This window comes from Pithys albifrons, chromosome 3 (genome assembly GCF_047495875.1).
Source record: "Pithys albifrons albifrons isolate INPA30051 chromosome 3, PitAlb_v1, whole genome shotgun sequence".
NCBI lineage: Eukaryota > Metazoa > Chordata > Aves > Passeriformes > Thamnophilidae > Pithys > Pithys albifrons.
The window spans coordinates 72,180,355-72,204,990 of NC_092460.1; the positions used below are offsets into that span (position 1 = coordinate 72,180,355).

The 24,636-nt window shown below is 40.5% G+C and overlaps 1 protein-coding gene across 1 annotated transcript in view; it reads left to right on the top strand.

The window, feature by feature from the left end:
* Positions 1–8,486: 8,486 nt before the first annotated feature.
* The window catches only part of YAF2 (YY1 associated factor 2), a 34,462-nt gene continuing 18,312 nt past the window's right edge, over positions 8,487–24,636 (top strand). The window contains exons 1-2 of the mRNA XM_071552372.1: positions 8,487–8,782; positions 8,901–9,026. Coding sequence (XP_071408473.1) covers positions 8,757–8,782; positions 8,901–9,026 — 152 coding nt within the window. The 5' untranslated portion in view covers positions 8,487–8,756. The remainder of the gene's footprint in view (positions 8,783–8,900; positions 9,027–24,636) is intronic.

Here is a 24,636-nt window from a genome sequence, read left to right on the forward strand (position 1 = left end):
CTGAGAAAAAAATTGGGCATTAAAATTGTCTAGAATATTACAGAATTTTTAATTAATTAAAAATAGAAGCTTCTGGATAGTCTTTTTGTAAACCCATCTTCAGGAAAGCACAATTCTTTTCCAAACTATCTAATTTAATAGACTATGTATAAAGACTGTTCTGGGAGAGGTACATTAAGGCGCTGCATATCCTCATGTATTTTACAAGTGGTAATGAACAAACTGAAACAGAGATTTGGTTAGTATGTTTGAAAGCACAAATCAGAATCTGCCACTCAAAGTTGACTTAAAACTTGTGTTTACACTGCCTTGATCCCAAGGTTTCTTTGAAGATTCTTTGGAGGGCTGTAAGAGAGCATTCTAAGGGTTACTCAAATGTGCATAACAGCTACAGATGATGCAGAATTAATCATCGAACCTTAAAATATATAGAGTTGGAAAGGACCCACAAGTATCATCAAGTCCAACTCCTGGCCCTACATAGGACAGTGCAAGAATCACACCCTATGACTCAGACTGTTGTCCAAACACTTCTTGAACTCGGGCAGGCTTGGTGCTGGGATTACTTTCCTGGGGGGCCTGTTCCAGAGTGCAACCACCCATTGGATTAAAAACTTTTTCCTAGTATCTAACCAAAACTTACCCTGACTCAGCTTCAGGCCATTCCTTTGGGTCCTGTCACTGATCACAAGACAGAAGAGATCAGTTTTTGGCCCTCAGCTTCCTCTCAATCTCCTCTTCTCCAGGCTAAACAGACCAGGTGACCTCAGCTACTCCTCATATGGCTTCCCCTCAAGGCCCTTCACCATCTTAGTGACCTTCCTTTGGACTCTTTCTAACAGCTTAATATCTTCTTATAAATTGTGGTGTCCAAAACTGCACACAGTGCTCAAGGCGAGGCCACTCCAGTGCAGAGCAGAGCAGGACAAACACCTCCCTCAACCAGCTGATGATACTTTTCCATGACCCCCAGGACATGGCTGGCCATCCTGGCTGTGCAAAAGTTGTCATTTTTCAAGCTCCCTTTTTTTAGCAGCCAAAAAGCAGCAGTTTAGCTTGGTCGCAGAGCTTTTGCATTGGTGGTGTGCCTTTGCAGCATTAGCCATGCAGCCTCATGGTCATTTGCAGGCTAGACAGCCCCAGTCAAACCCTGTAGAGCAGCTACTCTGTAAAGAAGTCATCTGACTTCAATGTTCAACTTCCAGTGGGGATCTGTGATGATCAACTTGATAATTACACTATTTTTTGTCACAGCACTTTTTTTAACATTTAAATAGCATTGAAAATAGCAGCACTGCAAGATTTGATAGTCTTTTATTTGAACAGTTTTTCTTGAATCCTGAACAATATGGAGAATCTTTGACATGAGCAATTACCTAACAGGAAGAATCAACAATGATCCATGTCAACTGCCAGGTTTCTCTATAAGATTTCTGCTCCTCCCAGTCTTAGACCCCCTGTCAGTGCATGGGCTCACAGACAGTGCTCTGAACCTACATGAAAAGCCTGAGGGTACAGTCCATGTTAATTAAAGAACTTCATTATTTTTGCTCTCTCTCATTTATATATTAATTTTGAAATAATATTTCAAATTTATTTTGAAAAAGCTCTGTAAAACACTTTTATCCAATATTGAGTCTACACAGTCTAGCCCTGCACTTGGCAGCAATGTAAGTCCAAGCAAAAGGATGGAGAGAGGGACAAAAACATGGTAAGATGCAGTGCATGGTTTTTAGGGATGCTGCCGTGGCAATAACCTTAACACAGTGGGAGGAAATTGTCTTTTCCTCAGGGGAGAGGTTTCCTCACCCAGCCCTAATTCTGAGCCCACACAGAAATGTGTTCCAGTAGCTGGATCTGATCCCTCTGCTTTTTTTCTTCCTTTTTTTGTTGTTGTTGTTGTTTGGATTCTATATTTTTATTCAATTTAATGAAAAGGACCAGGGGAAAAAAACAAAAACAAAGGAAAAATGGAAAATGTAGCACTGGAGGCAGAGGATTCTGACATGGATTATGTCATGGAGGGTATAATGTTTTGCCAAATTGAGACAAAGCCAAAAATTCCAAGTCAAAAAAGAAAAGTGAGATCTCTTACTAACGCTCCTGTATGCTGCACCTTTATTAAATCCATCATTCTCTTCTTACATAGAATAATGTAGAAATTGGGGGGAAAAGGGACTCATGAGGTTTCTCATGGAAATCTCTTACCTCAGAATATTTCATAATGAAAATGTAGTGAGTTCAAGAAAAAATTGAAATTGTTTGGAATATTTAAATATCCGTGTCTCTATGTGTGTATTTATAACTATAAGCAGTGAAATATGCTTTTCACTACAGTCAGAAAAGACATTCTTCTCAAGGACTTATCGTCTTTGTGAGGTTTTTTTTCTGATAGAAGGTTGGTTTGTTCATTCACTACTTTTGTTACATCTGAAAAAATCAGAACATCTGCAATATTCTTTTTTCCTACTGATCCCACAATGCAGACACATTCACTCTTTCCCCATCATTAGTCAAAGATAATGCCTGTAAGTCAAATTCTGATCTCAGAGCAAATCTGAAGGAATTCATAAAAGGGATTTACAGTGAGAAAAACTGAACATCACTTTTGATCCAAAGGCAGCTTATGAAATCTAGCCATTGCAGTAGGTGTTTGCGTGCTGACTTGACACAATGTTGGAGCACTGAACTAAGCCTGGACTTTGCTTAGGGGCTTTAATTTCAGTATTTCATATTTTGCTCTGACAGTCTTTAAAAAATGCTACATGGGACCAGGAAGTTATGTGACTTTCAGCCATATTCCCTAATCAAATTCAGAATGCTTTAAATACTGCTGTAAAGTGTGAAATCTCCTCTGGGCTGCTGTTCTTCCTTTGGCACTAATTCCACTGGAAGCCTGCCATGTGTGTGACACAAAAATAGGAAACTCAACCTCTTGTCAGATTTCAGCACTTGAAAACAACTAAAAGCACCAGTGAAAGTGAAAAGTTAGCAAGAGAGGAGTGAGATGTGGCAGAAAAGGAAGTTGGAGGATGGAGCAGGAAGAATTAACAGTACAAAAGGCCAGACAGAAAGACAAATCTCAGACATAAAGACAAGGAGGAAAAGAAAACAGGAAGGAGAATGAAGGAACACATAGAGAAGTGAAGTAAAAAAAACAATCAGGAAGATGACAGAGCAGAGAAAGACTGAGGGAGAAAATTAGGAGGCATAAAGGCACATGATGAAATCAAGAAGCAGACATGAACAGATAGCATTGAAAGTGGGATTTTTTTTTGCTCTCCTATAGTCACAAGGGAGCTTGACTCGCTAAAGGAGGTATGTATGTGTTCACCTCTGTAACCAGCCAGATCTTATGCTGACATCAGCAAGAACTGGCAGCTGAAGACAGAGATTGTTTCTGTTTAAGGGATTCTCATCAATGCATACCTACTTCTCCTCAGGGGACTCTGGCTTTGCCCAAATAAGTTCCTTCTTGGCAGAGGATGTGCTGGACACTACCTCAATTCACCGTGATGAGAGCAGACATGGGAAGATTTAGATCCAAATTTACATAGTTGACAAGGGTAGCTTCACTCCAGTTCTTTTGAAGCTGGAGATCCAAATTCACAGATACTAGTGAGCCATGTCTCCCTCTCCCCCTTTTACAGGTGGTTCAAAGCAAAACTTCGGCTTTATCACTTTGAACCATTTGTGCTGGAGGAGCCAATCTTTCACCATTTGTTAGGTTGGAATCCTCCAGTCCAGACACAGGGTGTGAGCACTTTTCCAGTGTCTGAAGCAATCATCTGGCATACCTTCAATTTAGCATTCACAGGCAGTTTTTAGTACACTTCTCCTGTGACAGGTGTAATAGAAATAAGTATCAGTATTATTTATTAACAATCTGATTGATCTGAAATTAGTTATCCTCTCCAGTCTAAAAGATTGTCAAGTATGCCACCATGCCTCAAAATCTCAGCAAAAGCACCAGAAATATTTAATGACTATTGAGAATGTTCTTTTATTCCTATCAATGATCCTTCACACCTCGGATTAGCTCAGAGAGAGTCTGAATGGAAAAAGTAAGAAAACTTTAGGAGTTTTCTTTGATGAAGCAGAGGACTTAAAGAAACTATAGAGCTGAAGAAATTTTAAACTCACTACAAAATCTGAAACGATAAAGGCTGGGCCCAAACCAGGAGAGTGAATGATAAATGAGAAATAACTGAAATAATTATTTGATAATTACCAAGTATCTGGAAGTAAGTGGTTTGAGAACTTTAGTTATTAGGGGACAAATATAAAAAACAACCCACTATGGTCAATTTTTTCTTGATCTTACATACACAATTACTGCTGCTGTGCTATAACTTGCAAGAATAATTCTTTGTATGAACCTCTGTCTTATGTGTTTGGAGCCAAATTTGCACAAACACACAGTAAAATTATGGCCCTACAAAGACTCCTGGACTTACTCACCACCTTGTTACTCGAGATTCATGACAGTACATCCCTGCTGATGTCAGGGCCATTCTAGCTGAGTGAAACCTGAAGGATGTGGGGATGAACCAACTCTCCTAAGTGCCATAGTTCTTTAAAAATTATATAGTGTGTTTAGGTCAGGCTTGGTATATGCAAGGAAGTACAAACCCTTTTAAAACAGTTTTTAGGTCCTCTGATAATAAAAAGTAATACAAACCTCTAGACGTGGTCCCTCTCTGGCTGGCACTTTCTGAAGCAGATTTTCACTCTCCAACTGCCACACACTAGTAAGAGAAGCATGGATTGTCAGGAGGTACTGATATTTTTTTAATAGCTTTGGCTGCCCCCGAGGCTGAGCAAACACAGGCTGGAGGGACAGTTCTCATTGTCACCAATCTTACTGCCTCTATTATAGGGTCTGCAAGCAGCTTTCACTTTTTTTTTTTTTTTTTTTTTTGCAGGGCAGGGCAGTGCAGTGCTGTGCAGTGTCAAAAAACCTTATCAGTCAAAATCCTATGAATTAATTTAATTGTGTTAATGTTATTATATCAGTGCAATCCAAGAAAAACAGAGACAGCATGGTGGAATAACATGCATTTCTTCTAGTGCAATATTATGTAGTTTTCCTTTTCGTGAATAGGGATTAAAAGGTGGTTTATCTACAATGTAATGACAATCATCTTTATGGAGAGTTATTTAAATTCATCTGTGACAAAGTGATTACTTCATTGCTCAAGATGCTGATAATGCAGCAACCAGCTTAGGTTTGATGTGCACAACAATGGTTCAAGTATTGATTAAATGGCAAGTCTTCCTATGGATTTGCACAGCATTAGACTATTCTTAAGTAGCCTTGTATGTGAACACCCCTTTTCAGGAACAATTATAATTTTTTCTGCAGCAAGAATTTTCATACAAAAGATATTTAAAAATTGCTACCATCCCCTTTCACATCCTCTTTATTATGAATAAACTTTTAACTGAGAAGTCACTAATGCTAGGACATTTATACCATATATTGAAATATATAACTTCCACAAGGCTATCAGCATAATATCTTCAATATCATAATCATACCATGAGCATTTTTCTTGTACAATGCTACAGAAGAAGTCAATTTTAAGCTAATAAGAGACCAAAAACTAGCTAGAGAGTGAATACCTGATGTACAAAGATACAATTATATTGCCCATCCCTTCTGTCTTAAAAATGGGTTTACTTTATCTCAGCGGAATTAAAACTGTGTAAATAACTATTCTGGAACATTGTACCTCTTTATGAAATGAAACTTAAAACTTGGAGAATTCAAAATGGTAGTTCATTCACCCCCTTTCTTTCCCCAAAACATTTTTTTAAAGAGTGCCAATACTGATACCATCAATTTTGTCATTCAAAGCTTCTAGGTCGTGCCATATAAATAAGTAGCAAAGAGAGATGAGTTTCCTAGGTCCACATAGGTACCAATACCTGGCTACGGAATTCTGTACTTTGTCACTTTGTATCAAAGTCTTCCTAAATCTCTTCATCATTTGACTGTTGTGCACACTTCTTCCATATGCTTTCCTGCATTGCTGCTAAATAATGCCTTCCATCACCGTTTCATTTGCAAAGATGACATGGGGTGGCTTGATGCTTTCAGTTCTCTTTTACTCCAATTTGATGACAGAACAGCCTTTCTTTCCTCTTCAGTGTTATTTTAAAACCCTTGCACAGACCCATGGGCACTGTGACTCACACCATGACCCATCCACCTGAGCTTCTGAATGTATCATCTGAATCACATTTCAGCTTCCAAAATAAGGATTAGTTGAGAGCTTGGTGGGAAACAGGCTCAATGCTGCTGGGAAAACATTATGGTTCTTGAGCACAATGGTTTGGGTGATGGCCTCGAAATGGGAAGTTGGGAACACAACAACCAGAAAGATTACTTGTCTGTTAGGGATAACATTTGTGGCTGGCAGTTGAAATTTCTTCTACTGATGAGAAATGGTTCTCTCCAAGAATGGGTGCTGAGGGATTACAGCATATTCCAGCATTTTGTAACCGTCAGTGGAAGTTCCATTTCTCACAATCAGTATGGAAAAAGTAGACTGTGACAGAAGAGAGGTCAAGGGAAAGTGGTTGTTTCAAAATAATTGCTTTCCAAAAGTGGGGAAATAATATGTTTATTTATACAGTAGAAAGACTGCACTGTGGAAAAGGGCACAGCGAAACAGGTTTCTTCACTGCTTTCCATCAAGAGATTTCTATGTAGTGTGAGGTTCAAGCACAGGTGAGACACCTTGTATAATACTGTAATTTTAAAGGGTAGATGTCCAGCTCTGGAGTACTGGTGCAAAGGGTTCTTTACAGTCAACGGAAAGAAATGGTCCCCATAGGTGAGAAAATTACATGCCTGTCTTAGCATCAGATCAATCATCTTCAGCATGCACATGTTTCTCCCTGCTGGGGGCTGGGCTGGGTACCTAGTTCATGTTTATGTCTAACTGAAGGCAAACAAACCCAGGCCAGCTGCCTGTGCATGGCATCATCCATCCTCAGATGTGCAATCCATACATTTTATTCATAATTTACAAAACACTCTATGAGAAGCATAAAGAGAGGAGAAAGAAATGCAATAGAGGAAGAAAGGAAAAGGTAAGGCAAATACAGGGAAACCCCCCTGTCCCAAACCCACAAGGTGAGGAAAATTGCAATACTGGAAGCTGGATGCATATGCAGAAGGGAATTTAGATAGATTTCCGACCACAGGTAGGAAATCCTACACACGTTTCCAATTGCTGATGCACAGGATTGCTAGAGAAACACAAAAAGCTATGAATCTTGTACGAGTGTTAGTACTTTATTTATATAAACGTAATGTCCTAATGAACTGGTCTTTAATTGCTTTCCCAAGATGTCAAGCACTTTACCTATGTTTTCCCTGTCTTTGTCATATCTCAGTATTTCTAGCTGAAATTTCTTTTGACAACTTTGCCTTCAGAATCAGAAACTTTCTCCAGTGTCCATTTGCTTAATTTTCAAAAATGTCTGTCTTCACACACTTGGGTAAAGCTCCTGTTGGGCATAGTTCGTTCTTGAAATCCCATAATTTCTTGACAAAGACAATAGCTTTGGCCAGTGAAAAGTTGACAAGTATCATCTCATTGTCTGCTTGCCCTCTGCCGTCTACTTGTGTCTGCTGACTTTGCTACATACTTAGGACATGTGCTCTTTGTTCGGTTTGCACAGCATCCTGCCAAATAGCATCCTAGTCTGTGACTAGGCTCCGGAGTATTAAGATAATAGAGGGAATAAACACCTGTGTCCTGTCTGATGTTGCAATGATGCATGTGAACCATGTTCTACTTGCAAGGTTTCCAGCGCGAGAGAACCGCGCCGCACACGGGTACCAGGTAACGCCTGGTTACAGAAATCTCTCCGGATTCTGTACGGTACCCACGGTGTTCCCCTCTGGCCTCAGGCCAACGGGGTGCTTTAGACCAAGACTTGTAAGCAGAACTTCATGTTCAGTTTATCCCCCTTTATCTCCTACTGTAGAGCACAGCCTGGAGCATTCTCTGTAGGAAGGAGCACAGGGCAGTCTAGGTGCTACGGCGAGCAGCCCTGGGCGAAAGCAGAGCGGCTGCTCCCAGGGAAGGGCCGCGAAGGCCGCCTGGAGCGCCCCGCGCTCCCGCTCTGCCCAGCGCTGCCCTCCCTGCCCCGCTGTGCCCTCTCTGCCCAGCTCTACCCCATTCTGACCTTCCTACCCAGCTTGGCCCGCCCTACCCAGCTTTGCCCTCCCTGCCTAGCTCTACCCTCCCTGCCCAGCTCTGCCCTCCCTACCCAGCGCTGCCCTCCCTGCCCAGCGCTGCCCTCCCTGCCCAGCGCTGCCCTCTCTGCCCAGCGCTGCCCTCTCTGCCCAGCGCTGCCCTCTCTGCCCAGCGCCGTCTCCCGCCGGGGCCGCCCCCGGCACCGCCCCCGCGCCGCTCCGCCCGCCGTCCCCAGCAGCCCCCGCGTGGCCCCGGCCCCGGCCCCGCCGCTCGCAGCGCCCGAGCAGCCGGCGGAGCGGAGCTGCTGCCGAGCGCGGCCCGCGGGGTGCCGCGGCCTGCGGGCGCCGCTGGTTGGCGGTGCGGGGACACGTGAGCGGGGAGGCGGCGGCAGCGGGAGTTTCCCCGACAGCTGGAGGTTGCGGCGGCGGCTCCTCCTCCGCGGGTCCCCGCTGGAGCCCGGAGACCCCCCGCGCTCCTCCTTATTGACAAACGCACAAAGGGCCGCGCCGGGGCCGGGCCGGGGACGCGTCTGGAGCCGGCATGGGAGACAAGAAGAGCCCGACCAGGTAGGGGCAGCGGCGGCGCCTTCTCGTTCCCCCGGGCCCTCCGGGGCGCGGGGCCGGCGGCGATGGCGGCGGGGGCGGCGCGGCCGGTGCTGCCCCTGCCGCGCGTGTGTCTCCGCAGGCCGAAGCGGCAGCCGAAACCCTCCTCGGACGAGGGGTACTGGGACTGCAGCGTCTGCACCTTCCGCAACAGCGCCGAGGCCTTCAAGTGCTTGATGTGCGACGTGAGGAAAGGCACCTCCACTCGGTGGGTCGCCGGCGGGGGCGGGAGCGGGGGCGGCGGGGACCGTGCCGGGCATGGGGCCCACGGTGCAGCCCCGCGTTGTGCGGGGGGGCGGCCGGGACAGCAGTCAGGTCACGTTTACCGGGGGGAGAGCGGGGCGCGGACGGGGAATACCCACCACCTCGTCCCGGGGCTCTTCGGCAAACCTGACCCAGCGGTGCCCCGGCGTTTGTGGAAACAGAAATAATAAATACCAGGAAGAGCATAATTGCCTGTGCAGCCTAACCCTGGAGAGACTGTGCCCCTCGCAGAAAGAGCTACCATCCCCTGGGGATGTGCCTGTGAAGACACCCGCCCTTTAATATTTTTTTCCTTTTAAATTAATTTTTTCTAGGAGTTTAACTTTGCCTCAAACATAACCCCTTTTAATATTGCTATCATTAATAATAATGATTCTTCACATTTCATCACAGAGCATCACCGCGCAGGTTTCCGGGAGTTGTAGGGGGTGGATTATAACCCTTCAGAGTTCGGAGAGGAATTGTTAGCTGAATTACGTGGTATGGAATTGCTTCCCTGTGTAACCGTGACTTCCCAGGAGAACCTTTTCTCTGTACACCAGTCGGAAAGCTTGCAGTGGGTTGGGGGATTACTTGGCTTCTGTGCCCTGCTTATGTTTTTCAGTATTGTGGCCTAAACGTGTGTGCTCGGGGAATGGAGGCTTTTTATAAACGAGCAGCAGTGCACTTGTAGCCATCCATGCTAACAGCACGGAATGTTGCTCAAGAATCTTTTCTTACGGTTATCTTACCTAGGGGTTAATCCCGCCAGCAAGAGAAGTTTAGATGGCAATCAAAGGTGCAGTCCTATCAAAAGCTGTAATTACACAGCAGATATTTGGTCAAAGCAACGATGAATGTAGCTTGCAGCAAATATTACACATTTGAAATTGTAACTGCAAGGTTGGATCCAATTACTTGAGAAAAAAGATTACTCTTTATTTCTGGAGTTGATTTTTTAGACTTCTGAAAACCAGAGTGAGTGTTGAAAAGATTTCTTATAGCTTGCATTTTTAATACTAGTTGATTTTTTTTAAACATAGGAAATCAGTGAGGCCAATATGCTGAGAGGGAATTGCATCTGTCACAAATAGTGTGGCTTCCAGTTATAACAATGGCATTGTGTTTACATCACAGAGACATGTATACAGATTGGTAATATTCAGCAAAATGAAATTAGTGCTAAGTCTTTAAAAAAGGCCCTCTAACATCCAGTCAGTTTGATAGGCAAAGTCAGTGTAAAACTCCGTCTATTGCATAGGAAACTCAGCTGGATAAAAGCATTGAAACTTAAAAACCAACAAAACAAACCAAAAAAACCCCCATGCCAAACCAAAGAGTATGGAGTTCCTGAGAAACAAGTATTTTCATTGCATTCTAGTTTCCCTACTTGAATAATTCATATTTTATATATTTTACCAACAAAATGTGGGGGGTTTTATTTCCAATTTCTCCTCAACAGTGACCTGCTATGGAAGAACTGTAGTTGGTAGGTTGAGATTTGTTTCTCTACTTAAACAATGTGTACATGAGTAGGTTTATGGGTTTCTTTTTCCCATAAGGTTGAAATGGGTTGCATTTTCATGTTTCCAAAGTTGAGGTTTTGCATATAGCATGAGATAAATACAGGCTGAGGTTTCAGGCCAGGCAGTTTTTGTCTCCAGTTCTGATATTTGATTTGAGCTATTAATTAGACCTTCGTTTCTGTGGAGAGAATCATTAGGGTGCCAAAGAGACAACAAAAGGCCATTCGGGTGAATTTTGTTTTGTTTTTAAGAATCTGGAGTCCAAGTGATCAAGTTAGTGCCTTGTCAAAGCATTTGTTGGTATTGCTTATAGGACAAAACGGTTTTCATCAGTGTTAGACAGAACATTCTACTGTGTTTTGATGGCACTGAGAATGCATTATTTATTTATTTCAGTCTTCCATTTTGAAGCTTGATGTTAGATTAAATTGATGCCTCAGCATGGTTCTTAGTGTGCAATAGTTCTTAAAATTTTTGACTGTTTTTTTACTGATTAGAGCTGTAAGACAGTGTAAAACACTGCTCTTTTTAATTCAGAGAAATCTGTTTCTTTGTGGCGGAATGTTTAATACTGGCTTCTGCATGTTGAAATTCACTAAATGTCACCAGATTTTCCGGTGGAAAACCATGCAATCATATTCAAGTTAGCGTGTTTGAAGACCACTGGAAATTAGGTGCATAGTTGATTAAAACTTTTTTTTAATACTGATGATATACATTTTAATTTACAGGAATATTTTTAGATGGGGGCGAGGTTTATGGATACTTTCATTGTTGAATAATTTCTTTTTTCCAAAAGAGTTATCTTTTGTGCCAGGGGCTAGACACAGATTATGGTTTTTTTACAACTGGTGAAATTGTTAAGATTAGTGCAAACAGTTCTTAGGACTTCTTGATTATATTTTATTACTAGACTGAATTTTCAGAGCAGATTAACTTTGTTTATGGCAGTATCACATTGAATGGTTAAACTGGGCTGTGCTTGGAGGGGGAATGTCCATGAGAAATCCTGGATGCTGCAGGAAGTGGTGTAGGTGATTCCCAAGGTGGTGCTGTGTTCCTTGGGTTAGTACTAAAGGAGTGCCCCAACATGGTGCCAGTTAGATGTGCCATGAGTCAGATGTAAAACTAAGCTCCAATCTGCCAGGTGACAAATCCCTATACCTTTTACTAGAGAACCATTGCCAGATGTTAATTTGGCAATGTCACTGAGCATCTGAACTCTCCCTGTAGACATGGCTTTCATATTTACTTTCTAACCTAAATTGTTCTGTTCTGTTGCTTGGGTACCGAGAAATTGCTGTGTTCCTCTTGATAGGAGACTGCACTGAATATAGTAATTTTCTACTTGTGACCTTTGAAACATTTTGAAATCTTCTGGATGAAAGATGTTATATAAACATAAGGAACATAGGACTGTAATAATAATTTCTTACTTGGATAAATCTCCTGCTGAAGTTCATTAGAGGCATGAGTAAGGAGTACTGAAGAGAACCCTAACATACTGTGTTATAGAGGAAACTGGTAGCAAACTTTATACTTAAGTTGCCTAATAGTTTCCATTATAAAGAAATTGTATGACCTCCTTGAGAAGCTTTATTGTTTACAAAAGCCGTTGAAGTTTGGCAAGAGGGAAAGTCCTTTGGCTAAATAAGTGGTTTGATTTCCTTGCCCCATGAAATTGTTTAAGTTTTGTTGAGACTAAATCACTTGAAAAAATCATCATTCCCCCTCTGTCACTCATGTTGTGCAGAAAAGTCATTGCGAGAACACTGAAAAAGCCCAGACTGGAATAATGTAAAAGCAACAGTGGCAATGATGGTGTGCTCAAAACATGAAAGCAAATTATTTGGCTCCTGGGGAGGTTATAATATGGTTGTTGAATTTGGGCTGTCTCTCACAATTACCACTTTGTCAAAAGAAAGTTGCCTCCATTGGCAAGCTACTGTTTCTTTTCTTTCTTTCCTTCTGCTCTTCATGGCACTGTCTGAATCAGGACTATACCAATACTGGTAAATCTTCAGGAATTGGGCTGGATCCTTGGACAGACCTTATTGCAGCAAGTATTTGCTCCTGGTTTGTCTGTCCTTCAAGAGATTTTTGAATTTTGCTATTTTTGCTATTACAGTGACACCATTAGTCACTGTAATTTAGTGTGTTGTAAAACTGAACATTACGTGTTGCTGGAAAGAAGTACACAAGAAGACTGGCATTCCTTCAACAGGAATGTATGTTTCCTGGTCTCTTCTGCCATCTAGGAGGCTGCATTACTGCCCTCTGTTCAAACTTCCTCAGAAGCATTATTAACACTCTTGTTCTTCAGTCAGCAATAGCATCCAGATTTAAAATTACCTGTCACTTTGCTTTTCTTCTTGTGGTTTTTATGCATGTGATCTGTTCTCTAGTTGCAGGTTCCTATTCTTTTTTTAATGCTGTGATAAACCACTTCTTTCAGTGTGAATGATGAGCATTCAGGGAAGTGTAGTGAGAGCTACAGGAGGAACTGCAAACACTGGCTTTTTAATTTTTTAAACCTTGAAATGCTTGGAATGATGTTCTGCTGTGTAAATAAAGGAAAAAAGAGGGGCAGGGACACATGAGCAATTTCCCCTTTTCAGAGCTGATCGAGTTCTGTGATTTGAAATTAGGAAAAAGGGCAAAATTCCAAAGGCTTTTTTCACTAGTGGTATTCTCTTACCTAGTAATGGGAAGATTTGTTGTACAAAAGTGTATTTTATGCTTGTTATGGTTTTATTTTTTCAGAGCCTCTTTCATTACTTCCTTTGAATTTAGTAAAAACTTAATCTTGCCTGTGAATCTGGGTCTTAGTACACACTATTCAAGTCCATAATATTTTTCTTCTGGCAGGGGGAAAGGAAGTAGAATAAGGAGATGGGACAAGTAGAAGTGAATTCTGTCAAGTTTTGTGGGGTTTTTGTGTTTGCTTGGGTTTAGGCGTTTTTATTTATTAATATTTTTGGTTGTTTTTATTTTGTTTGTTTTTTAGGGATTCCTATTTGATACACATGTTGAGTGAGCTCCTATGTGCAATATCACTTATAAAATAGCCCCTGAAATTTGTAGCCAGAATGTAGAATTTGTAGTCAGGATGAATTTTTGTGGATTTGGGATCTATACCTCTTAACATCCTGTACTGCCAAAGCAGAGACGTGTATAACCAGTTGAATGGGGTCATGGATTCTGTGTCCTATGATCTATTAATCTTCATTACTGAATCGCTCATTTTCTCCCAGCCTAAGATATGAAAAGCCAATTTTAAATCATAATAGTCTGAGATATAAGAAGCAATCTTTGTACGGTTTCTTTGGTGTTTGGTCTGTGCTCCTTGACTGTGCCTGAGAGTATGGAAATCTTAATATGTGCACGTATTTTATAAGCATGTCTGATAATCTCTTAAACATGAGATAGAGGTCTCTATTTGGAACTGTCATGAGTTTGTTTTATGCTTTGAGAAGCATAAATAAAGTGTTTAATTTTTTAACTTGGATATCAAGGTCATTTTTCTTCAGAAAACATGTGCAATTTGTTTAGTCATGTACCATCTGGATGTTTATAAGCAGAAATCAGTTATATTTAATCAAATCTGGTATTTGTATTTCTATTGAAATGCAGTACTGCTGAGGACAGTGTTGGTACTTATCTTGTGTATCTGGTTTAACGTGTCTGTCTTACAACAGCTTGTTCAGGATTCTCTTCTGCCTTTCAGTGTGCAGCCTCTGTGTGTGTGTGTGTGTGTGAGAGAGAGAGAGAGATATGGTTGTGAAGGAGAAAAAAAAGGAAGAATTGCCTGTCATCCTGATTTTACAAATACTTGACTGAATCAAGCTTAACAGACTGAAGAACTGTTTGTTACTTGTGATATTGTGAAAATTTGGAGAAGGAAATATTTGCAGGAATTGAGTGGAAAAATCATGTATAATCCATATTTTACCAAGCTCTGTATTGCAAGTTTTAGATTTTAGTGTCAATATTAAATTATAAAGAAGAGCAAGAATAAATAGTTTTCTTTTGCTCTGTAGGTACCTATTGTGTAATCCAGTCATTCTGGACTTCCATTCTTATTTTTAAAAAGAGTTTTCAGAATTGCTATGGAACTTTTTAGGAATTATTTTCCCTGAAAAATATAGTGAAACTTAAGAATTCTATGCACATCAACTTGAATGAGTTTTTGTTTTCTTTATAAAACAATTAATGAATTTTTATTGAGTGGGCTGGCTCTGTTAGATGCTCCTGGTGGTTGTAGCTTATACGGGCAATAGAGAATGCAAAGCGCAGCCAACTGAAAAAAGATCAAGTTTATATGTCAGAAAGAAGTAAGGAGGGAGATTGTTATTTTTTTTAAGGTTAAATCTCATGTTAAATCTTTGTGGTTTTGAATTTGACAGATATTTTAAACTGTTACTCTAAACAGCTCATTAAAAATTTGTTGGTCTTTTTTTTTTCTTCAACATAAACTTGATATTTTTGGTTTGACCCTTGCTTTTTCTTTTTTTCTCTAGCTCCTTCCTGATATCTGTTATACTTTGGTAATTTTTTTCCTTCACTTTTTTAGTGCAATCTCCCCAGAACAAAACATTTGATACTGGGCTACAATCCTATAGGGCCTGTTCGATCCAACTTTGATAGTTGATTTAAACGTAGTTTAGTTGTTACTTTCTGCATCATGTTGAAAATAGAACCATAAAATTATAGAACCACTAAGGTTGGGAAAGAGCTCTGGGATCATTGAGTGCAACCATTAGTACAGCACCTCTGTGTTCACCACTAAACCTTGTCCTCAAGTGCCACATTCACACGTCTTTTGATTATTTCCAGGGATCATGACTAACACTTCCCTGGGCAACATGTTCCAATGTCTGACCACCCTTTCAGTGAAAAACTTTCTCCTGATCTTCAAACTAAACTTCCCCTGGTGCAACTTGAGGCCATTTCCTCCTGTCCTATTGCCTGTTACCTGGGGGAAGAGACTGAGCCCCACTTCTACAAGCTCCTTTGAGGTAGATGTAGAGAGTGATAAGGCCTCCTTTTCTCCAGGCTAAATAACCCCGCCTCTCTCAGCCATTCCTCCTAAGACTTGAGCTCCAGATCCTTCACCAGCTTTGTTGCCCTTCTCTGAACATGCTCCAGCACCTCAATGTCCTTGTAGTAGTGAGAGGCCCAGAACTGAACAGAGGATTTGAGGTGCAGCCTCCCCAGTGCCAAGCACAGGGGGACAATCACTTCCTAGTCCCACTGGCCACACTATTTGGGATACAAGCCAGGATACTATTGGCCTTCTGGCCACCTGGGCACACTGCTGGCTCATGTTCAGCAGCTGTCAAACAGCAGCCTCAGGTCCTTTTCCACTGGGCTGCTTTCCAGCCACTCTTTCCCAAGCCTGTGGCTCTCGTGTGACCCAAGTGCAGGACGCAGCACTTTTGCCTTGTTGAACCTCTTACGATTGTCCTCAGCCGATCAGTGCAGCCTGTCCAGATCCCTCTGCAAATCCTTCCTACCCTCCAGCAGATCAACACATCCACCCAGCTTGGTGTTGTGTGTGAACGGATTGAGGGTGCACTAGATCTCCTGGTCCAGGTCATCAGTGAAGATATTAAACCGGACAGGCTCCAGTACTGAGCCCTTGGGAACAACACTGATGACCAGCTGCCAACGGGATGTTATTCCATTCACCACCATTCACTGGTTCTGGCAATCCAGCCCATTTTTTACTTACCACTTGTCCATACCCCAGAACGCCAGTTTCTCCTGGAGAATGTTGAGATAGTGTCAAAAGCTTTACTTAAGTCCAGGTAGACAACATCCACAGCCTTTCCCTCTTCCACTAAGCAGGTGACATTGTTGTAGAACGAAATCAAGTTGGTCAAGCAGCACCTGCCCTTCCTATATCCTTGCTGGCTGGGCCTGATCCTCAGGTTGTCCTGTATGTGCTGTGTGATGGCACTCAAGATGATTTGCTCCATGGTCTGCTCTGGCACTGAGATCAGTGTGACAGGCTTGTAGTTCCCTGATGTTCTATCAACAGTAATACCAGGAATTAACTTTGGCCCGAACTTTTAATTACTGGGCCTTTATGTATATATGTATGTAAGTATGGCCAGACTTCATGAACGAAGATTTGGGTAGGGCTCTCCCCATGTGGGTGTGCCCTTCCAGCCTGCGCAGTGGATGTTTTAGGTGAGGCACAGCGTGTGCAGAACTGGCCCCACTGTTTAAGTCCTAAGGTTCATTTGCCACGGCCGAGCAAGCTTGGACAGTGACAGTGAAGTCCTCGGGACTGTCACAGCACCTGGTACTAACCGGGGCTGACCCGGCTGAGCATGCGAGATCTGATGGGATTGGATGGCAGGGAGGCATTAACTGCCAGGGGACAGTCCCTACTGAGACTCGAACTCAGGACCTTGGGATTCAGAGTCCACAGTGCTCTCATTTACACTACAGGACCACCCTCATGTATATATACACCTTATGTAATTAAAAGAAACAAACATGGAGCAGAAAAAAACCAATTGCTTTCCATAAACATTCTCTTTTCCTCTCCTATGATAATTATTGATATCAGAGCTGCTGAATAGGAAAAACTACTTAGCCCTCTGTTTCCAAGATCTCTGATCTGATCATGGATTTAGGAGATATGCCCTCTAGAAGGCCAACTTTATTAATAGGCACTGCAGGATCAGAGAAAGATTCTGCCAGCAAAATAGATTAGCATTTGTTTTCCACAGTTGGAAAGCAGTAAAAACTCTGAATTCTTTAACATTCATTATAGAGTTGGTTCTAAGGAGGCTAATATGTCTCATTTATCTTATCCATATTGTCATAGGAGCTCAGGATGGAAAAGGTCTTCTAGTGATTTAGACCCTCTTCTATACCGAAAGAGAATCAGTAAACCTGGGCAACTTCTAACAAGTCTTCATTGAAGGGGACTTTAACCTCTTTAGGCAGCTGTGCCAGGCTGAGCTGGCAAAATGGCAACTGCCCAACACAGAGAGAACCCCCCCCCCCAACCCTGAGGGAAAAAAACCCTGGAAATAACACTTAAAATAGCGAGCTTGTTATATTTTACATAGAAGAGAGAAAATTAAAAACAGAATACGATATAACACATATATATACACACAAATGTGGAAAAAAACAACAACAGCCACCGAGTCGCCCACCCAATAATAGAGATTCAACCACCCCAGCCGAGAGTCACCCAGCAAGAGAGGAGAAAACCAATGACAAAAAATGTGTACTTCCCAAACCAAACAGCTGTGACATGGTGATGAGGCCTAACACTTTCAGCAATGGTGGTTCAGTAAGTCAGGTGATGCTGTGTAGCGTTTTCAGGGCCTACTGAACTGAGGCCTACTAAAATTAAGGCCTAAACTACTACAGCTGCTTGTTTCTAGTGCTTTTTACCCTTGATGTTTTCCCAGATATCTAACCTTTGTGTTTAGTGAAATAGGTTGATTTATACTCCCTCCCCCCTTTAGTAAATTACCTACTACATTTATAGTTCTTTGGTTATTGACTTTTGGTTTTCATATTCACCCATTTTCTCTCAAAGTCTTTATATAAAAAAGAAAATTTCAGTAGTCTTTTTTTATTGCTATTGGTTTTCTTAAGTTCATATCATGATTCTTCATTCCTGGTGCTCAGTAGACACATTTCAGTAGTAGCCCAGAATAAGGACACATCTTCTGCTGGGTAATTTGTAGTGTATGGTTTCGTGGCACTGTGGCTTTCCATGATTCTGCTAAATTATGATGTATCCTTTAATGCTCCCCATTCTTAAATAATTTCATTCTAGTATCTTTCTGAAATTTGGGTTAGGCTGCATCATCTACTATTGCCTGCATTTTTATTTGCCTATCTGGGGATTTTTTTTCCCTTCTTCAGTACTTGATGACTTCTTCCATTTTCCTGTAGTGTTCTAAACATTTGATTCTAACGGTGAATTTCAGTAGAAGCTGTGACTGCCATCAATAACATTCAGTAGCCTAGTCAATTTCTTATTCTCTCATACTCCCTTGTTTAATTTGGTTACATGGAATTAAACTTTTGTCTGGGTACTGAAGCAAGGAAGCCTTTATACCATCTGGTACTTGCTTCCTTTCCATGTTTGATAGTGGATATACTTTTCTTTCTATTTTCATTATTAAGTACTTTCCTTTGGGGCATAAGTAGTGTGTGTTTTGATGTGTTTCACGTTGGGGGTTTTTTGGAGGATTTTTTTGGTTGTTAGAAGTGGTTTTGGTGGAAATGTCTTTGTTTCTAGTGCCACCAATGGTATTTTTGCTCCACATGTCTTTTCTAAGGAAGATTATTATCCGTTGTAGACTAAAAGCTATGGGGATTTGAATAAACACCTACAATAAGATGAAGTATATTAAAAGAGAAGTCTAGCTGGTAAGAAGAAAGCTCTTGTATCACCTGTAGAGTGATGAGAAGTTGTGTTTTCTGCCCCACGACTTTTTATAGCCATTTTTTCTTGGTAGTTTTGACAGCCCACTATGCCTGTTCCTGTTTAAAACTTGATACAAGTATCTGTACTTTTCATCTTGAAAGTCGTGTTAGGAGAGTATACTTTTCTCAGAGTATCAAATCATGTCTTGGTGGCTCATACAGTGAACTTCAAAATACTTTTAAAGTAGGTTAGTTAGAACAAAATATTAAGCGTTGAATTTTCACACTTTCATGCAGTAGCTTCTCCTGGTTTAAGTAGGACAGAGTGATCTTGAGGATTGTGTGTTCCCTCTGAAGTGCATTCCACTGGTATGTGGTACACTGATGTGGAGCAGGCTTGAACTTGGAGAGTTCATTCAGCTGCAGAATGTGGTTGATAGGCTTCTGGCTGGCAAACCTTCTATCAGAAGTCTGAGAAAATACTGCAAGGTATGACCTTGATATCTGCTACAAGTTTTTCTTGTTTTCGTAGGAGTTGAGGAGTGGGGAGGAAATGAGCAATTGAAAGTTTTCCCATTCTGATTTACTCTGGATTTGACTTATCTTTAAACTTTGCTATAATGCTTGAATATGCTTTCTCTGAACTGTACAGTTCAAATGACAGTGCCCAGCAGAAAACAGTGTGAGTGGGGATTTTAAAATTCACTATGACAATAAAGTTCCTCATTTTAACAGCTGAAAAAAGTTGGTTTGGCTCATTCAGTGAAAGGAAAGTTGTTTCTCACTGTTATCACTGAAATCTGTGATTACAATCATGCACTAGAAGTTCTGTAATTGAATAAGAAGGGTAAAAGAGAACATGAGGACTGACTCTCTGGCATCTTTTTAGATTAACATACATCTTGATGAAGAATGCTATGGAGGCTCTGGGAAGATTAGACCTTCAGTGCAGAACAAAGATAGGTCAGAAGCAAGTTCCTTCCTGCTTGGTCACAAAACCAGCTGTGCCAAGTATTGGCCCTGTTTAGTGCAACAAGGACTGTGCTGCTGCATCAGTGTGAACCTCATGTTTTGCAGGTGGATGTTTGCATAGGTGCAAGAGGCATCCCAGTTTCTGCAGGAAAGGGACAGAGGAGCAGCCTAGAGGATCCGATCCTTTGTGGCATTAGCAGTTGGAAGAGGTCACTTCCCTATGAATTCCAAGGATCTAGAGGTCTAAAAGACTATAATCACTGCTTTCTCTGTAGACTCCCAAATACTGCCTCCTCAGGGGATGTTGTCAAGGAAATGAAGCTTCCTAACTACTGCTCATGGAGCACATTGTCATCTTGGAAACATAAATTAGTTGATACCCATATGTTTATCAAAAAAGGGTATTTTCAATGTAGCTGTCATGCTGAGCATTGGTGAGCCATAGTTGTGGCTCAGAAGAGGGGAAGAATTCTAGCAACAAGGGTTGGAGACTTCAAACTGGTTGTTGAGGAACTAACATTTGATGGATGCTTTGAAAAGTATTCATGAAGATGAACTTTGTCTTTCTGGTCCTGGTACATATTTCTTTTTAGGCCAGGCTGTTGTGCACTGTACCAGTTGTCTTTGGGAGACTTGCTGGCCTCGTCTGTTAAATGTCATCTGGAAAAAGGGCATTCCCTTTAAGGGGATGATTAAATAGGGCCACTGCCTCAAGGGGTAGTTTTCTGCATGTTTTTACAGTGACTGATAAAACCATATGGGTCTTGTGAGTCTATTCTGATTGAATCAGCTTTTATTGAAAGACAGAATTGCTAGAAATGCACTGAATGGATGAATTCCAAGTAAATGATTCATGCTGTAAAACAGTTAGGAATATGAAATCACAAATCAGAGCTGTCTGAAAGTTAGAATTCAAATATACAGAGAATGAGTAGAAATTGGATTGTTACTCTGCAATATGCAGATGGAACTATATTATGTTTTCCCATACAGACCACTAGCTCCATTGTTTGCACTCTCATAATTACACAGCTGTATAATTTGCAGAGGCAGTCTAATGTACTGTACTGTTAACACTCTAGGGTATGACAGAGGTAATGGTGATGAGAAGAAATAATTTTGGATAGCAGCTTAAGTTGTTGAAGATGCATTTGATCATGAACTGCTTCAATGTAGAAATAAAGACTAGTTTCTCACAAGACGGCTTTGTGTGGTGATTAGTGCGAGCATATTCATGTGACATAGCAAGCTAAATGTAGTTTAATCTGATAGTTTTTATTCTATGAATAGCTTAATAGACTACTGATGACTGGGGGAGGGTGAGCTGATCCGTGTCAGAACCCAAAGACTACTTCTGGTAGCAATTTAATTTAATTGCTAGCAACTTGTACTTGCATTACAAGAACTGGTAATAGGAAATATCTTTTCGTTTTCATAATGGGACTTTAACTGCTAAAAAATGAGGAGTGGCATCATTACATGAACTGCTTGCTTCTGTGTAGAACACAGTGTGGAAGATCTAACTTGTCACAGTGTTTGCAATACTAGTATACACAGTGTTCCTGATGGTTTCCCGTTTGCTTTAAACAATATCATTGATGTGCTTATGCAGAATTGAATCTTTTTTCTAATTTGGAGGTAGGTTGTGACCTACTTGCACTTGGTCACAAAACCCAGCAATAATGGTGGAACAGATGTTTGTGTTGGATTTATAGCAAAGTTGAAAAAGCATCTTCCTTTGTTCTAGAATACTGTTTGGCAGAACCTAGAAGGTCTCGTTGCACGAGATGCTGCAGAAAGATAGTGGAGTGGATGTGATAGTTGATAAAATGTTAAACGTAATTTTAGAAAGCAAATTTTGCTTTTGTATCAAATCTAGAAAAATATGTTGTTAGTTGAAAAATTGCTAGATAGAAGAAAGTCCAAAAACATAGTAGCTACTAGTCTGCAAATATGTGGAAGGATATATTAAAACTTGTGTATTTTGTGTGTAGAAATGCTTTATAATTCTCTTCAATTATTTGGGAATGAATGTTTTACATTTGACAGAAGTAGTCCTCCACTATTGGAGTTTGAAAAATATTTCATGCTTTTAAATGTTTACTGTCAAACTAACACTTGAAAATTTCATTATCTTGAAGCACAAGGATCAGTAAAAAAGATAGGTAAATTGACAGGGTAAAGAATAGGGAATTTTCTTCTTGTTTTCTGTGCAGCCAGATTACGCATTCTTATAAGCACCTTCACGGCAGAGGTTTGTACCTGAACTGGAATGAATGGCCTAAAATGTAACAGTTAAACTTTTGCCTTCTCACTTGAAGTTTAATAAGACTCTGATGCTCCTTAAGTGTCAAACTGACTTTTGACTGTCAACATTATTACATGAGGACAATCACTGCAATGACTTCAATGCCTGTATGTCTGTCTTGCTTCTAGTGATTTCATTCTATACTATAAGGAATTCAAGTATCAGTTTCTTGACTGTTGGGAGATTCTTTTGCATTTGTAAACCATGATAACAAGATTATGATGTGAAATTAAATTTGTTTCCATTTATTTTATTTAAAGCCATCAGTACCACTGCAATACCCATATAAACATAGGTCTTAGCCTTCCAATATTTTTCATTAATTCCTGGTCTTGGAAAAAAAAGAGCAGTCTCTTTGAAGTTAAGCTCTGTGGAGGCAGAGGTTAGCTGAGAGAGAGGAAGACTTGGGTAGCTGTGCCGATGTTTAATTTTTAGGTGAATGTGTGGGTGAAGTTGCTTACATTTGTTACCATTAAAACTAGTTGCAGTGGGAGGGAAAAGAGACTATGGAAGGGGCATAGATGCAAGAATTACTAGGGTCATTGTTGCCTGTTTTGCAGAAAGACCTCTGAAAAAGAGAAAAAATGCCTGAGGAAGTGGGAAAGTTAATTACTTGGTATTTATATAATAACTATCAGTATATGAGGGTGAGGGAAGGGGTGTCTCAGAAAGATCTGGCTAGTGGGTGAGAGGAAAGTTTATTTACCTTTGTGACTTCAAGGTACTCTGTTACTTGTTACAGAAACAGAAATCAAAATAGCTTTTTTTTTTTTTTAATGGAGCTGATTAGACCTTCTCACGTCTAAATCTACATCATCGATCCGTCATGGAAACGTTACATTCCAAAGCTGTGGGTTGTAACCTGTCCTGGGATCTGCTAAATGAAAAGCTTTCTAAGCTCTATTGCAAAGTTACAGTTAGAACTTTGCATAATTCATATATTTTGATAATTAATATCTTGTGTATTGTTCTATAATATTGCTATAATACTTAATAGTTAATACTTTATAGCTGTAAGAGTTTCTGAAATAGATGCCCTAAGAATTGCTCAAAACATTCATACCTAATTGAAGGTGTTTTCTTAATATGTGTTACAGAAGTAGTCATTCCTTAGAAAATCTTCTATGTAAAACCACTTTTTCACATCCTTCGCTTCATTTGAAAAGCTGTTTGCTGTAAGATCACACATCTTCTATTTGACTCCCTGTTTATATCTCCTTGCTTTGGAGATTAGGACCTACCTTTTATTTTTAAATTAATTGCTCTACTTACTATGTTAAGATATATTTGAGAATGTGAACTGTAGTAGTTAGAGAAATGAGGATGTGGTGAAGGAGATTTGAGTAGACTAGATAGAATATGATGATGAAGTAGAAAGTATGTGAAGATGAACTTTTCTTGAGATTTCACTAATGATGGTGAACTAGAAAAATGGAGATTGCCGTATTACTGTGGATATCAGATTTCTATTAGCTTCTTGAGACATTAATATTTAGGATAGATGTGAGTGGAAAATGATCTTCAAATAAATGATAAGATATTTAAGGCCTGTACATTTGTACTGCAAAATGATCCAGTCAAGTAATGAAAGAACAGAGTAGGACTTTAATGATTCAGCTTTTTTCTGAACAAGATTTTAATGCACTTAACTGTATTCTGTTTAGACTTTTAAAAGACATGCATGAAATAAACATAAGCAAAACAGGATTTTTATTAGGGTTTGGAATGTTAACAAGGCATTTATGACATCATTACTAGATGAGGGAATAGCAAAAGCTGGTGGAGGAGGAATGCTAGTATATGATTGAAATTAGAATTCCATTTGAAAAAATTAGGGTATCTTAACTGAGTCATCTCAGTCAGAAACACACGGAAGCGACACAGTGGCAGATGGAAAGGAGATAGGCAAGTCTGCAGGGCATGAAAGAGGGAGGGATATGATCATCTATTTACAGAAGGTTGCTTTTTAAGCAGTTGTCCTTCAAAAGTAATAAACAAAGAGGAAGGTGGGATTCAAGAAAACTTGAATGGTTATTTAGAGGAGCTGTTGAGAGGACTTTCTCTGAAGCCTAAGTGAATAGTTCTAGGGATTTTTTGCCTACAAGCTGACTTACCTTGTTCTCTTACACTTTGCACAAAGATACTTAATTGGGATGCCTGACTTTGGTTTTCTACCATGTTATTGAGAACTATGACAAGTGTTCTGGGTTTAATCCATAACGTATCACCATACCCTGTGTTTCTAATGGAGCTTTTGGAATAAACTCCAAGACTTTCCTAAGGAAACTCCATAAAAAAACTGCTATGTGGAATCTGTAAAGGCAAAAGCATTTCTTTTTTGTACTGATTCTGTTCTTTAG